Raw genomic sequence first — 15552 nt, 5'->3', positions numbered from 1 at the left:
CTGTACAAACCTGAATTTTTAATCTCCTCTCTAGCTATACCTCAAAGCACTCACTTACTTTTTTTTTTGAGGGGTAAATATATTGTATCCAGTAGGCATGGTATTTATTTTTTTTTTTTTGTATTTTGTTTTGTGTTAAATATATAAATATATTATTGTATGTTTTTCTGCATTTGGTTTGTTTGTTAAATTAGATGGTTCTATAAATTAGTTGTCTTCTTTTTCAATCACTTGTATTATAATATGCTCATTGTGGCATTCAGAGGCATGTCAGGTAATTAGTAGCAGATGTTTCTTTTTATGTGACACACACACTGAGGAATGTGCATTTGGTTGGTAAACAGTGGCATGCTTTGACAACACAAGTCAAGTCCTCAGCCTCAAGACATAGATGTCACTCACTGCAGTGTGGGCCCCTGCCAGATTCTTCACTCTGACAGATTGCAGATTGATTATAGATATCATATCAGAACCCCCTTTATCTGAATGTTCTACTTAACAGCCTGGGCATTTTGGTTGTCACAATAAACGTAAAAATAAGAGTACATAAAATCTCGTGTTCATATTCCATGGTAGTAGTAAAACTAGTTTACTGCAGTCACTGATGCACTTCCAGGAATGTTGGCTGTTCATGCAGCTGTGATATATAAAAATATAATTTTGCAATTAGCACAGAGAATTAAGGCTATGGACGTTAGCTCTTGTGGTACAGATTTTGATTATTTTAGGGATGTACATCAGGCCTAACTGGTTAATAAAAAGACTGTGGTGGCATTATTTTACTGAAGCTAGGCATGTTAAAGTGGTATTTTAAATAAATGACTGTTGAAAAGATCTCTTATTTAATCTGAGTCAAGGAACCATTATATCCAAGGATTTAAATTTTGCTTGTGATAATAAATAGGTGTGTTGATGAGACACAAATGTGTCTCAGAAGGTCTCCATGCACTGGAACAAGCTTCCTATCCATGCTATTTAAGTATAACTTTGACCAATAGATGGGAAATTGGAAATCAACCCTGTTTCATTTTTCTGGACTATCCACAAATCAAATAAATTTTTTACAGAAAAGCATAGTAAATCCATCAGATGATGTCACAGTGATGTCACAAAAATAAGCTGGCAACCCTATCGCTAGGATGTATATATACAGTTTTTCTGCGTAACTAGTCTGAACTACTGTGTTATTGCTTACATTTCTGTATTTATTGTTTATGAAATGTTTTGCATTTCACCCAGGTTAATCTTGAAATTGATCAATATTAATCAGTGCACTACCCAATAAACAAATATTAATAAAATAAATAAGTAAACAATTTGTATTCAACTAAGGCAAATACAGTGCTTCTTGAAGAAGGGATTGTATACTACATCAAGATGTTGAAAGTGTGCTGACATAAGATGTAATAGTCACTTAACTGATTTTTGTCTGTTTGTGATTTTTAGGTCAGACTGGGCGATATGTTCTTATTCAGAAGCTACGAGACTCAGAACGACAGCTTGTTGCTCATGAGCGTCCTCTGGAATTCCTTGCCAAGTGTGGACAGTATGCTAATGATGTCCAATTCATACTCCAGCGTACAGGCCCTAGCCTCATTGAGAGGCCATCTTCAGACACTGTCACCTTTCCCCCTGAAAGGACGTTAGTTAGGGCAAGTCTACCCATGCATCCTAAGCAGGTGAACACAGAGGTCACTAAACGGAAGGAACCTAGGAAGTCTATGACTTTTAATTTGGGCCCAATTGGCCCACATGAGCAGTTACCCAGGAACAAATTAAAAGAGCATAAGCAGAATGGAATGGACTTGAAAGTCAAAGCCAGTGGTGCTCTACCTTCAAAGGATGAGCTCTTCAAAATGGTGCTTCGACAGCAGGAACAGTTGCATGCCCTGCAGTCACAATCTGATTCTTTTGACATGGAACTTAAATCCTTTGAGAAAAGCAGAGGTTCTGTGCCAGAGGATGACATGTTTTATTTGGAACAAATTATTAAAAGGAATGAAACAGAAATCAGAGAGGAGGAATTCTGGCAAAATGAACTCCTCATTGAGAAGGAGCGAGATCAGGAACTGCAAAGACATTTGAAGGACTTGAGGGTTAAGATGGATGACTGTGTGGAAAAACTGTATGAACTTACCACCAAAACTGAGAGCTTAGAAAGGGAAATCCTTCAGGAGAGCTCCAGAAGGACAAAGGGAAAATCACGCTTAGGACTTGTTGATTCAGAAGAGACTGTAGCCAGGATAAAGGCAGATGTGGAAACTAAGATCAAGCAGAGTGTGATGCTTGAAAAAAGCTTCCTTGAAACTGAAGTAGCTCTTCAAGAAACAGAGGAACACTTACAGGTATTAACATTATTTGTATTATTTTTGTGGTTTCATATCTATGAGAGTTGTTATGTGTACCTCCTTATGAAAGTTCTGTTCTATAGAAAATATCAGAAGTGTATCTACTCTTTATATACCCACCCATCCACCCTTCCATAGAGTGACTGTTGTCAATTCAACACTGATCGGTCTGATTAAAACACCTTTGAAAAGCATACTATTTTCACAGTAGGTTCTTAAATAAGGATTACATAAAATAAACTAAAATATGTTGTTCTTACTTTATTTCACTGTATTCTTTAGTTTTCAGAAGTTTTATTATAAGACCTTGTCAAATGCAAAACACTAGATTTAATGATAAGCGGGTTAGTAACATTGTCTTACTGATTATTTTGCATTGTGTAAACAAAGTACAGTGTCCCTTTTTTCATCTTTTAAGTGCCACTACCCTGTCTGGGAAGGAACAGCAAACTGTCATATGCACACCTTTGCAAAACTGCCTTTAGACAGTCTGAGTCCATTTCCCGGCTTGCAACACCTGCATTAATGGATTAAGTGTCTTGTGCCAGTATCTGGATTCAAACTATGATTGTTCTGCAGAACAATATCTGGATCTCCTTTTTCACAGATAGACATCTTATTTCTTCTTCACGTCCAGTTAGAAATCAGGCTCATTGTGAAGCTGTCTGGAATTTGTATATCCAAAACTAGCTGCATGTATTTCCATAGCTGAATGCTAAATATCTGCTATCTGTCCAGACATATGCAACAACTGAAACACCCACAGGAATACATTACTGAAAGAATAGAAGGCCTAAACAGCATGTACTTCATGGACTGACTCAAAGCCCTGACACTATACTCGGTAACCTACAGACTGCTAATGAGGTGGCTTGTGTCTATCATACAAAGCATCCTCTGACCCATTACTGATGGGTTTACTCCACATCAGCAAGTCAAATGGCATAAGGAATATGGACTAGGACTATAAAACCTCTTCTGCAGCATCAAAATAATGGTTTGGAGGGACAAGTATTTCTTGAAGTGGATACTGCTGCTTTGGTTCTGCCTCCCCAGTCAGAATTTCAAGCACAACTTAGATCTATGGATGGGAAACAGAAAATGTACCCCAGGACTACCCTCTATAATATTAATGAACAGAGGCAGCTCCTAAGTGCTTTATCCCATGCATAGGTCCCCTCAAATTATCTATGGTATGATCCTAGTTATTCTCATTAGGGGTAATATGTAATTATCAACCATGGGATGGGTAAGGCCAGTCTATAACCAAATGGGATACGTTATTTTGAGAACAAGAATGGATATCGGCTAGGCGTAAAATGACTTACAATGGCAACTAGCCTAGTTCTTGTCTATGAACCTGTAAATGGATTTCTTGAAATGTCAGGATACTACTGCTCTTAAAAAATATATTAAATTAATAAAATATTTATGAAAACTGCATACAGAAATTAAATATTGTGCTGATGAGTTTTAATATCTTCCTTTATTTTCTTTGCCTGTTATGCACCCTGTTTGTCTATTCAGAAAGAATGAGGGAGAGTAAGAAATAATACAGCCAGTGGCATGCAACACGCATTACTTGCTACCATGAGAGATAATTTTAATTTAAACATCACATACTGTGTGCACTGTTACCTCCTGGATGTGCTATTAGGGATAGCCAGACAAAAACTGTAGATTTTATCTTTTATAACAATACTCAAATTTACAAATTAAGTAAACAAAGGTTCCAATTTTTTGTAATCTCTGTAAAAATGAACTTAATGTCTAGTAATGTGGATTTGTGAGCACATGGGGACATGGAGATATGCTGTGTTAATGTGCAAGGCCATTCGTTTTCCACCTCTATTTGTTAACATTTTGTTCTCCTTTATAATTAGTCAATGAAGTTCATTATCTAAGCAAGGGTCTTTTAGATGACCGTTTATAAAAGACTAATTAAAAAAATCAAATAATCACTTTTGAAGGGAATAATTTCTTAGTACTTACCAACTTAAAGTAGCAGATTTTTTTTTTTTTTTTTTTTTTTTTTTTATTACAGAGAGCAAAGTAGTTGATAACAAAGGGCCTGTAGATGTTATCTGTCCAGATTTTATCATATTAATTCACACAGTACTGTTTAAAAGCTAGTTAACAAATAAAGCAGTTCTAAAATGGGCCCAGCTGTGGTAGTTGAACATTAACCTGTTAACAAGAGACTGAGCATAATACTTGTAGCCTGTGCTAAGGAAAGGTTGTTGAGTAATGCGGTACCACAAGGATGTTATGTTGTCTTTGTACATTACTGTACCAGTGTCTAGAGAAAAGCAAATGCCATAAATGTCTACAAAAGGACTGACATTCAACGAGACTAGGATGTGAAGGGAACTGGCAGAGCTGCAAGAATATTTATAGATATCGTAATTTATAGAAGCTTAATCTCTGCAAGGAATCTGTCTTGAAAATAGACACTCAGAAAATGACTAAATCAATGGTGGGGAACTAATAGCAATGGAAGAACTAGAAGGGATATGTGTGTCTTTCATTTAAATGAAACCGTCTGTTGCCAGAGAGAAAAATAGAGATTCAGACTTTCTGGAAGTGAAAAGGGTCTGCTGGGGGGGTGATAACGTCTCTTAAATAGTAATTCTGACTTTTTGAACTGTCCTTGTTTTTGGGTGTTTTCAGAATTGTTCTTGGAACCCTTTTACCATTACTTCTTAAATCTATTTCCTTAATTGTATTTATTTATTTATTTATTTATTTATTTATTTTATTTTATATTTGATAACTGGGTAGTGCCTGACTGGGCAAATAGCCCATTTTCACCTAGACCTGGGGAGAAAAGCTCCCAAGTGAAGTTACAGTAGTAGAGAGTAATAAAAACATGATGCAGTAAGTACAGTTACGGAATGTTAAACAATACATCAATACATAGTACAATACAGGCAAGATAAGAACAAAAGTCAAAATAACCCATAACCCAGAGACTGTCCATGCTATGGAATAAACTTCCATACATGTCAGACAGAACACCTCACTGGTCCTCTTCAAGAGAAATCTTGATGAGTGGATGGGAAATAGAAAATTCACCATGGGGATCACTTCAGTGGCTTTACTGGCTTTACTCGACAGAGGCACTGGGAACTAAGGTCAGGTGGCATGATCCCAGGGTAATCCTATGGGCTAGGCTTGTAAAGGCTCCAGGCCATTAGCCTAGTACACACCTATGAACCTATATACACACATAATTGCAATAGAGATAAAAACATAACATATAAATCAACATCTCAAGTCATAGTTTTTTTTTCTTTTTTTTTTGAGATTTTGTTGAGACTTTATTTTGTTTATTATCAAAATCGAATGAGGATGAGGAGTTATAGAGTCCCTTGGAAAATTTGGAAAAGGAGGGCTGAAAAAATCTTAGAAATTCCCTGTATCAGCTTATCCCTTTCATCACACGTTTTGATAACATCTGCAGCACAGAAAACAAAATCTCTATCCAAAGGAGAATTTAAAATCTCATTTTTAATATCATCTGGGAGGTTCTGAGAATACAACCATATAAGCAACCTCAAAACAGTACCAGTGACTATAGTCCTTTACAGAGTATCAAGAGAATCATCCACACACTGTACTGTCACTTAAACAATAGAAAAAAATAATTAAAGCAGATTTTTCCTCACAAGAAGAAATTGCAGACAGAACATTCTTCACACTTTCAAACTTAGTTGGGACAAACCCTAACCCAGCCTGACAACTGAAAATTCTGAAAATCAAAGTTGCAGAAGCATCTACTTTTTCTCATAGTTATCAGTAATCTTCCCATCCTTATCAGAAATAGTAGGATTGGAATTAACTGTTTATCAGCAGAAGGATTAACTAAAGCTATAGCTGCTGGATCAAGTTTGAGAAGAGTGTATAAAAAATTAAAAGACTGTGAAATTTTATACATCCTATCTGCCTTTTCAGGAGCAGCTGGCGGACTGTCAGGAAAATTGCAGGCAGTAACACAAACAGCCTTCAAATCAGACAGAACTGGAGGATTAACTGCAGTTTCTGGAAGTTCCATCTGTAACAGCTCATAGTAGTTTCTAATGGATTGAGAAACCTCCCTGTTCTCTCACTGAAAACACTGGCACATTCTTAGAAGCAGTCTCGGAGAAAGAAATCCCCCCCCCCCACACACACACACACACACACACACACACACACACACACACACACACACACACACACACACACACACACACACACACACACACACACAGACAAAGAGTCAGAAACTGATCTCAACTCTGAATCTGAGTCAAAAATCTGAGGAGAAAACCCTGTATCTGTCCAGATTCAGAATCAGAATCTTGAATCTTTTCAGGAAAGTTTTCCCTCTTTCTTTTACCAGAAACTACCTTGCAATAAGAATCAAAAGCCTGAATTAAACACTGAGCCAGACCCTGTAAACTACTTCTGTATAAGGACATTTGAGGTGGAGTAGATATATGTTTAGGTTTCTGTTTCTTTTTGACAGGAAAATGGGACCAACAGTGTTATTAATAGCAGCAGCAGCTTCCCCAGGATGGGCACAACATTCTAACAAAACAGGGAAGCCTTCCCTGTTCCCTCTCCTAGGACTGACAAGAGTAGCTCTCCCTTACCCACTGAGGGGACCTCAACAGCAGCAGAGGCTGTGTCTAACCCCCAGTCCATAGAGACTGTGGGTGCTTCACCAGTGGGATCCACGGTAAAAGATGAGTGGCCTGAGTTACAACTTATGGCCACAGCAGAGTCACCCACCTACAACTTAGGCAAATTGCTAGCCTGCTGTGATGTTAAAGGCTGTTTGCTTAACTTTTTCTTTTTATGGCTGGGAGAGCCACAATTGTCAGTCCAGGGAGAGGGAACAGGGAAGGCTTCCTTTTTTTGTCAGAATGTTCTGCCCATCCCTGGGGAAGCTACTGCCAAAAATGATGCCTCTTTCCTGAGAAAAAAGGAAGCAAATGCCAGTAAAAACAGTCTTTTTTTCAGACACAGTAAAAAGCAATTTAAAATAATTTGACAACCCCACAAAATAAAATAAACATTTTTTGCATAGAGAAAACTTGTTTTCATTTACTTTAAATGACTTTTAAGCCAACAGGAAAAAAGAGAGCTCTCATTTAAAAATACAGTACAGTCTCATGACAGTCCATTAAAACATAAATTCTTAGCGTTAAAACTTTTATGAAGAGGAAAGTATTACTAATAAACAAAATTATTAAATGGAAATTACCTCCCCCAAAGGAAGAGTACAGGTGTGCAACTTCTTACCATGATGGTAGATGTCCTTGCCTTCACCACTGTAGTATTCATAACTTATGGGATTCCCTGCTGTGAAGCCCATCGTCCGGCCAGTCTACCAAAGCCTACCATTGCTTTAAGGTATGCTGAACATCACCTACACACTCCTCGCATAATGTAGGGCATAAAGATGACATTTAGGTATACCATTCTCAGAACTAATTGCCCCAGTAGGAACAGCAGTCCAAGGAAAAACCAAAGAGAACCTGCACATCCAGGAAAGAAAAAGACTAGGGGGGGGTGGAGGCAGAGAGGGAAGGAGTGGATACTACAGCAGTGAAGGCAAGGACATCTACCGTTATGGTAAGATTTTACACAATTGTACTATGTCCTTATATTCACCACTGCAGTATTCATCACTTATGGGAGAGTGCCAAAGTTCAAGAAGAAACTTGGGAGGAGGAAGCAGCAGCAGAGCCCTCTAAGAAGCCATGAAGAATGGCATTAGCAAAACCAGCTCTAGCTCTGGAGATACCACCCAACTTATAGTGTTTGGTAAAAATATGCACAAAAGTCCAGGTAGATGCTCTGAGAATAGAATTAGTGTTTAATCCCGTGAAAAAAGCACCAGAAGAAGCCACAGCTCTAGTAGAATGAGCTTTTATAGAAGGAATGCTGTTGCCATGAAAAGTGTAACAAAACGAAATAGCCTTTGAAATCCAAGTAAAAAACGTTTGCTGGAAACAGCCAGTCTTAAAGACCTAGGATGAAAGGAAACAAACAACTGATCAGATTTTGTCTTATCCAAATAAAATCTGAACTGTCTATGTACGTCTAAGGTATGCAGCACCCTCTCACTGTCAGATTGCAGAGAGGGAAAAAAATAGGCAAATTAATAGACTGATTACGTGACAACTCATTAACCACCTTATCATAAAAGAAGGAGTAGTACGCAAGGACACCCTTTCCTCATGAAATATCAAAAAAGGTGGAAAAGCCATAAGGGCTTGCAACTCGACACCTATCTGGCAGAAGTAAGAGCTAGCAAAAAAACTGTCTTCCAAGAACAATGTTGCAAAGAAGCCAAAACAGCAGGTTCAAAAGGAGCTTTCTCCAGAACAAAATTAAGATCCCAGGGAGGAGGAGCAGGCTTCCTGGGAGATCTAATATTAAGGACACCTTTAAGAAACTGCTTATCCTCAAATCTAGAAGCTAATGGAGGAGTTAAAGTCAGACAAGCAGAAAGAGCTGATAAGTGGGCCTTAATTAATTAATTTATTTTATTTATTTGCAGTTTGTTTGCCAGGATGGTCCATTGGGCCACGAGGAGCACATTTTCAATGGAGTCCTGGGGAAAAAAGCTCCAGAAAAATACAAATTGCATAATAAAAGCAAGTTATAAAAATATAAAGTACAGAAATATAGTAAATTGGCATTTGAAGGAGCAAATTAGTGCAATGCAAAAGCAGAATTCTTTAGAAACAATCAAAAATATTTACAAAATATGTTGGTTCCTACAGTTGATTAATAAAAGTTATAAAACAACAGGAAGATATTTACAGATATATTAGGTCCTAGAGAGTGACTAAAGTTAAGGATTTTATATAGGATGGGAGCAGGAGCATTCCCACTGGGATGTTAGGTGTGAGTGAAGTATGGTTTTGAAGGAGGAGAGGCTGCTAGTGGTACGGATGAGAGGTGGGAGTGAATTCCAGTGGCGTGCTAGAGAGAAGGACAGTAGATGGTTGCCTGGTGGGCGAGCAGGTTTATGCAATTCTGTCAGATTGTGGGAGTTAGATCTTTCTGGCAGGTGTATTTTAAAGGTGGAGGGAAGGGAGGGGCAGAGAGAGAGGCTGAAGATAAGTTTGTGTGCTTGGGTAAGTTGAATTTAGGTAAAGTAATTGGGCAGCTCTAGACAATTAATTTGATGGAAGGCAGTACAGTGATGGGTAGAGGATCTGTGGCCTGTTGCAAATTTTGAAATTTTGTTGTAACAAGAGGAGAGTTTTGTCTTGAGGGAGGATTGCAAGTTATTAAGGGGTGAGGCACCATATAGGAGGGATGGGATGAGATATGTATTATTGAGAACAAGCCTGGTGGAGGGAGAGATGTAGCGGTTGTGGCGGTAAAGCATGCTGAGTTTCTTATGTGTTTTTTTTGATAGTTACATGTAGGTGGGTATCAAACTTTAGCTGCTCATCAGTAAGGACTCCTAGTAGTTTTGCATTGGATACTATTTCGACAGGTGTATTATTTTGACTGGTGGTAGAGAATGAGTTTTTGTCTAGGGTGGTAGTTTTAGAAGGGGTAAATATCATAAGTTTAGTTTTGGTTGCATTGAGTGCTAGGTGGTTATCTAGCATCCATTGTTCATCTTGGGTTAACCTTGTTAGTGTGGAGATGGAGATGGCTGAACAGATTATTGTTGAGTTGTCGGAATATTGGATGAGGTTAGCACTAGGGATGGCCTGGTAGAAGTCGTTCATGAAAATATTAAATAAAAGGTGACCCAGAATTGAACCCTGCGGCACACCTGTGGGAGTATTGAGGAAAGGGGAAGTAGCTTTTTTCTACATGACTGCTTGTTGTCTATTTGAGAGGTAACTGGTAAACCAGTTGATAGAGGAGTGGGATAGATTTAGTTTAGAGAGTTTAATAGGACATGTGTTTCTGGACATTTAAAGAGTTTTATCTAATTACTAAGGGGTTCGCATCTAGAAATAAAGAGGTTATACTGCCCCTGTACTCATCACTCATCAGACCCATCATGGAGTACAATGCTCCATTTGGGATGTACCTCACAAGACACTTCCAGCAGCTTGAAAGACCACAAAAGCACCTCACCAAGAGGATTACTGGCCTCAAACATATGTCCTATGCAGCCCGACTGAAAAAACTCCTGCTGTAGTCAGTGTCATATCGCTTACACACAGGTGATCTCTGCCTGACTTACAAAGCCATGTCCAACTCAGAATTGATGGATGTGCTCCACCTAAAGAAATCCAAGTCACTGTGGGCCACGCACTCTAGTGAGCTAATCCTTGCCACAACAATAAGTAGAACATGTTGGAGGGATAGATTCCTGTCACAGATACTCCCCATGCTTTGGAACAAAATTCCTAACTACATTAGGCAGAGCCCCTCACTAACACTCTTCAAGAGAAACCTTGACGAGTGGATTGGTAACAGAAAGTACACCCCTGGGATCACTTCATTGGCTCTGCTTGACAGAGGCTCAGTTAATTAATCAATGGGGCGGCGAAAGCTGACACACTCTGGCTAGGCTTATAAATGCCCTTGGGCAGATAGCCTAGTACCTACCTATGAACTTATAATAAGGAGAAGGTAGTGAGAGGTGGTGTAAAAGGCCTTGGAGAGGTCCAGGAGGGGGGTGGACACAAAATGGCTGGAGTCGCTGGCCTTATTAACAGTTTCTAGGAAGGAGAGGAGAGCAGTGGTAGTGCTATGGCCAGGTCTGAATCCATGTTGTGTGGGAGTTAGAGGGTGGTTATTTATGAGCTAGGGTAAAAGTTGTAAGAGGATGCATTTTTCAAGAAGTTTAGAAATGGGGGATAAAATGGAGATAGGTTGAAATTTAGGGATATTGTTGTTGCCTCCTTTGTGAAGTGGAATAATAAAGGCCTTTTTCCAGAGTTGGGGAACATGGCCTTCTGTAATTGACCGATTTATTAGAATGCAGATAGGAAAGGCAATGGCTTCTGCAGCTGTCTTTAGGAAGTAGGAGGGTATTTCATCAGGGCAATTGGAACATGGTTTGAAATTTTGAAGAAGTTTTTTATGATAGATATAGGGATCGGGTTTATGGAGAAGGGAGGAGGTTGGAAGGTGAAGATATTAGAGGAGGAAGGGATAGGTGGAAGTAGGGGTGAGGAAGCAGAATTGTTAGTGAAAGACGATGTTAGTTTGACTATGGACTCAATAAAGAAAGAGTTAAATTGGGTAGCTAAATCTAAGTTGGAAGCATTTGGATCGGGGCAGGAGTTTTCTTTTTTACCTGGATTGAGGAGAGAGGAGATTACATCCCAGAATTTAGGGTTAGGCAGACACTCTAAGTAGGTCCTTCACTCAATCTAATGAATGGATGCTTTACAGGGATGTGTTTCTGGACATTATTCACCAGTGGGTACTTCTCAAGTAGATCTCTTTGACGTCCCTCTGAACAGACAGCTTACTCTGCTTTGTGCCAGTCCCAGGTCCTCTGGTGTTAGAAGAGTAGGCCAAACCAGCACTGAGCAACTCACACAAATAAGGGACAACCTGCCTGAAGAGTCACTTGATAATTGACGGCCAGATCCCATACCAAAAGTGTCAGTCGGCAAAGAAGATAAGATCTTGCTCACCCCATTTGTTGACATACCACGTAACTGTGGTATTGTTTATGAATACCTTGAGAGTCCTTGGAGAGAAAAGAGAATTAAAGGCCTGAAGAGCCAGCAAAAGAGCTCTCATCTCTTAGACAATGATGTGCTCCTTCTGCTGATGAGGCAACCACACTCCCTGAACTTTTAGGGAGCCAATTGTTACTTCCCATCCCACATCTGAAGCATTTGTGAACAGATCCTGAGAGGAGAAGAGGAGGATGAAAAGGAAGCCCTGGATTCAGAGACAACTGCTGAATCCACCATAAAATTCCTTCTTGAGACAAGGGAGAAGAAGAACTGTAAAGTCTAGAGGATGTGCATGTTGAAGCCTCACCAACTTCAGAAACCACTGGAACTTCCTCATATGGAGTTTGGCCAGAGGGACTATAGGAATGGTGGAAGCCATGAAACCCAGAGCTCTCATAAACTCCCTCGCTGTAATGGAGGCCATGGGAAAAAGAGTCTGAAAGTAAGAAATGAGAGTTAAGGCCTTTGGAAGAGGCAGGGATGCCAGCATTGGCACCGTCTGAATCCTGCAACCCAGAAAGACATGATCCTGAGGAGGAGTCAGGGAAGGCTTTTTGTAGTTTATCACGAACCCCAGGCTCTGAAGAAGAGAAATGGTAAAACAAAGATTTTGCAAAAGGACTTCTGGAGAGGATGCCTGAATCAGCAGGTCATCCAAGTAAGGAAATATTTGGATCCCTTGAAGCCTGTAAAAAGCAAACACAGGAGTGAGGCATTTGGTGAACACCACTGGGGCAGTAGAAAGGCACAGAACTGAAAATGCTAGGAGACAACAGAGAAATGGAAAAACTTCCTGAAAAGAGGATGGATTAAAATATGGAGATAAACATCATTTGAGATTCAGAGACACCAGAAAGGCCTGAGGGAGCAAGACAGGAAACAGGGCCTGAAGGGAAAACATTTGAAAGGAAGGAACCTTCAGAAAAGTGTTTAGATGAGAGAGGTCTAGAATCAGTCTCCAAGTACCTTCTTTTCTGGGCACTAGATATATTCTTGAATAAAACCTCTTCCCCCTTTGGGACACAGGCACCTCTTGAATAGTACCCTGAGGCAAGAGAAGAACCCCTAGGAAAAAAGGAAAATATTCCCGAGGAGGCTGAGGAATGCCCATAAAAGGAGGATGGGAAATCCACACCATGAAGTACCCCTGACAAGTGATTGACAGAACCCAAGAATCCTGGGTGATTTGAAGCCAAATAGGAAAAGAGAAAAGATGAAGAGAAAGACGAATGTGGCTGGGAACAGGTGGATAGTCAGACACTACCTGGTTTGTCAGGAAAGGAAAGCTTTTGAATCCCTGCAGGCTGAATGGCCTTAGCAGGAGGACCCCGTGTACCACCCTTTTTTACCTTTAGCAGGAGGGTGAGATTGCCTATGAACAAAGACTGGCTTAGAAGTGTAGTTTCTCTGAAATTTAGGCACAGGAAAAACAGACATGTTTAAGCTCTTGTAAGGCCTTCCCCTTGTCCTGAAGAGACTTAAACAAACTAGCAGCCGCTTTTCCAAACAAAAATGTATTATCCAGTGGAGCATCCATCAACTTAGCCTTAATATCATCAGGTAAAGGTTGAAGCCTAAGCCAAGAATACCTCCTCAGTACTGAACCAAAAACAGCAGCCATAGAAAAACATCCATTGCATCAAAACTACATTTGATAGAATGACAAACTACTTGAGAGGACGTCTCTGGCAAGGAAAGAGCAAGAAGTATTCTCAGAGTCTGGAAGATCAGAAAAAAAGCTGACAAGCCTGAGAAAGAAGAGCAAACACATACCTAGATATATGGGTCTGATAATTAATAGCCCTCAAAGTTGAGTAGCCAAAATATAAACCTTCTTACCCAGCCTATCCATGGTTCTGCTGTCCTTGTCAGAAGGCAGTAACTTGGATGAAGGAAGCAATTAAAATAGCTTATCAGAGGTTACAGACACCACAGAGGGGTCAGCAGCAGGGCATTTGAACAAAAAGGAACAATCCTCAGGCACCCTTTAAAACCTGTCAGACTTCTTGGAAGCAGGGGGAAGGGAATCAGGTGCTTTAGAGGCTTTGGAAAAAAACATCCAGCAAAGCAGCCAAGACAGGAGGAATAGCCACAGGTTTAGGAGATTCCATATGCAGTAACTCATATTACCTCTTATGGATATAAAAAAACCTGGGCACAATCCCACTTAAAAAAATTCCATCATCCTAGATATTGTGTCCCCAAAGGAAATTTCCTCAGAAGGAGTATCAAGACTATTAGATTCCTCCTCCTCAGACCTGTAGTCCAAAGGAGGAGAAGAAGGAATCTAAGTACAATAAGTATCTGATTATTCATCAGAATCCGACTCTTCCTCAGAAAATTTCAGTTCACTGGGCCTTTTAGGTAAAGAGGTGGACCAAGGAGGAGCAGGTACCAAAATCCCTTGAGGAGGTCTTAATGACAGTAAAGCATTAAGTAACCCCTTAGTAAAGGCCTTCCACTCACTTTGGTGTTCCCTAGGAGCAGAATAAACATGTTTAGTTTTCTGTTTCTTTTTTAAGGGAACATCCATCCTAGAAAACTGAGAAGACTCTGACTCAGTATGGCATTCCATAACCGTAGTAGGAACTTCTTCCCTAAGGAGAAACAGCTGAATGTTCCTAGACCCCTCGGAAACAATTAGCCATGGTTCCCTCTGAACACCTGAAACAGACACCTGCAAAGCCTCATCGGACATGCTGCCCACCAGATCCTCACTTGCCTCTAACCCAGAGGCAGCTAAAAAATCCGACAACATAGCCAGCTGAGTCTTCGGATTTGTAACAACCTCATGAGAAACACCTGGCAGAGACTGGACAGAGGAAGATTCCAGTCTTACCTTTTTCACCTTCTTCTTCCCTGATGGCTTGACCCTCTAGGCATGAAGTTCCTTTCATAGTATCTTTAGCAAAAAGCTTAAGACGTTGGTTCTCAAGATACAATGAAAAGGAAGAAAGCCTACTGTGAAGGGTTTTCAGGACAAATTCCTGACAAATCAAACAAGACGTATGGTCATGATAAGCTCCTAGGCAAAAAAAAGCACTTATCGTGGTGGTCTTTATCGTGAATCTGTCTCCCACAATGGTATTTACCCTTCCTGGATGACATTTACCCCCCCCCCAACCAGCACAGTAAAATCAAGAAAAGAACAAAAACTCCAACTGGGTACTTATCTGCAGTGGTGAGGACTTCAGCAAACAGGAGTAAATCACTGGAATTCCAACAAAAAGAAAAAAAAAATCCCTCAAACAACAGACTGGTTAAAAACAATGTTTGGACTGGTGGTAAGGATGTTCTGAGGAGGTTGTGCCTGAACATCACCTTTATGCCCTACACTACACGAGAAGTGTGTAGGTGACATTCAGCGTACCTTAAAGTAATGTTAGGCTTTGGTAGACTTGCCGGATGATGGGCTTCATGGAAGGGGAATCCCATGAGTTAGCGGTGAATGTAATGACATCTTATATGCCTGGCAAAGGAACAGCACAAGCCAACTGTAGATCCTTGAAAACCTCAGAAAAGCTTAATCTTCAGCA

General features: G+C 39.9%; 1 protein-coding gene across 5 annotated transcripts in view; it reads left to right on the top strand.

Moving 5' to 3' along the window:
• LOC122791672 (ras association domain-containing protein 8-like) overlaps window positions 1-15552 on the top strand; it is a 753416-nt gene that overhangs the window by 717351 nt on the left and 20513 nt on the right. For all 5 annotated transcript variants that reach the window (XM_044059512.1, XM_044059510.1, XM_044059514.1 and 2 more), the window contains one exon: window positions 1447-2345. In XM_044059512.1, coding sequence (XP_043915447.1) covers window positions 1447-2345 — 899 coding nt within the window. The remainder of the gene's footprint in view (window positions 1-1446; window positions 2346-15552) is intronic.

This window comes from Protopterus annectens, chromosome 17.part0 (assembly GCF_019279795.1).
Source record: "Protopterus annectens isolate FY-2018-M chromosome 17.part0, PAN1.0, whole genome shotgun sequence".
Taxonomy (NCBI): Eukaryota; Metazoa; Chordata; order Ceratodontiformes; family Protopteridae; genus Protopterus; species Protopterus annectens.
Note: the sequence above shows the minus strand (reverse complement) of the source record. Positions and strands in the feature narration are given on the sequence as shown.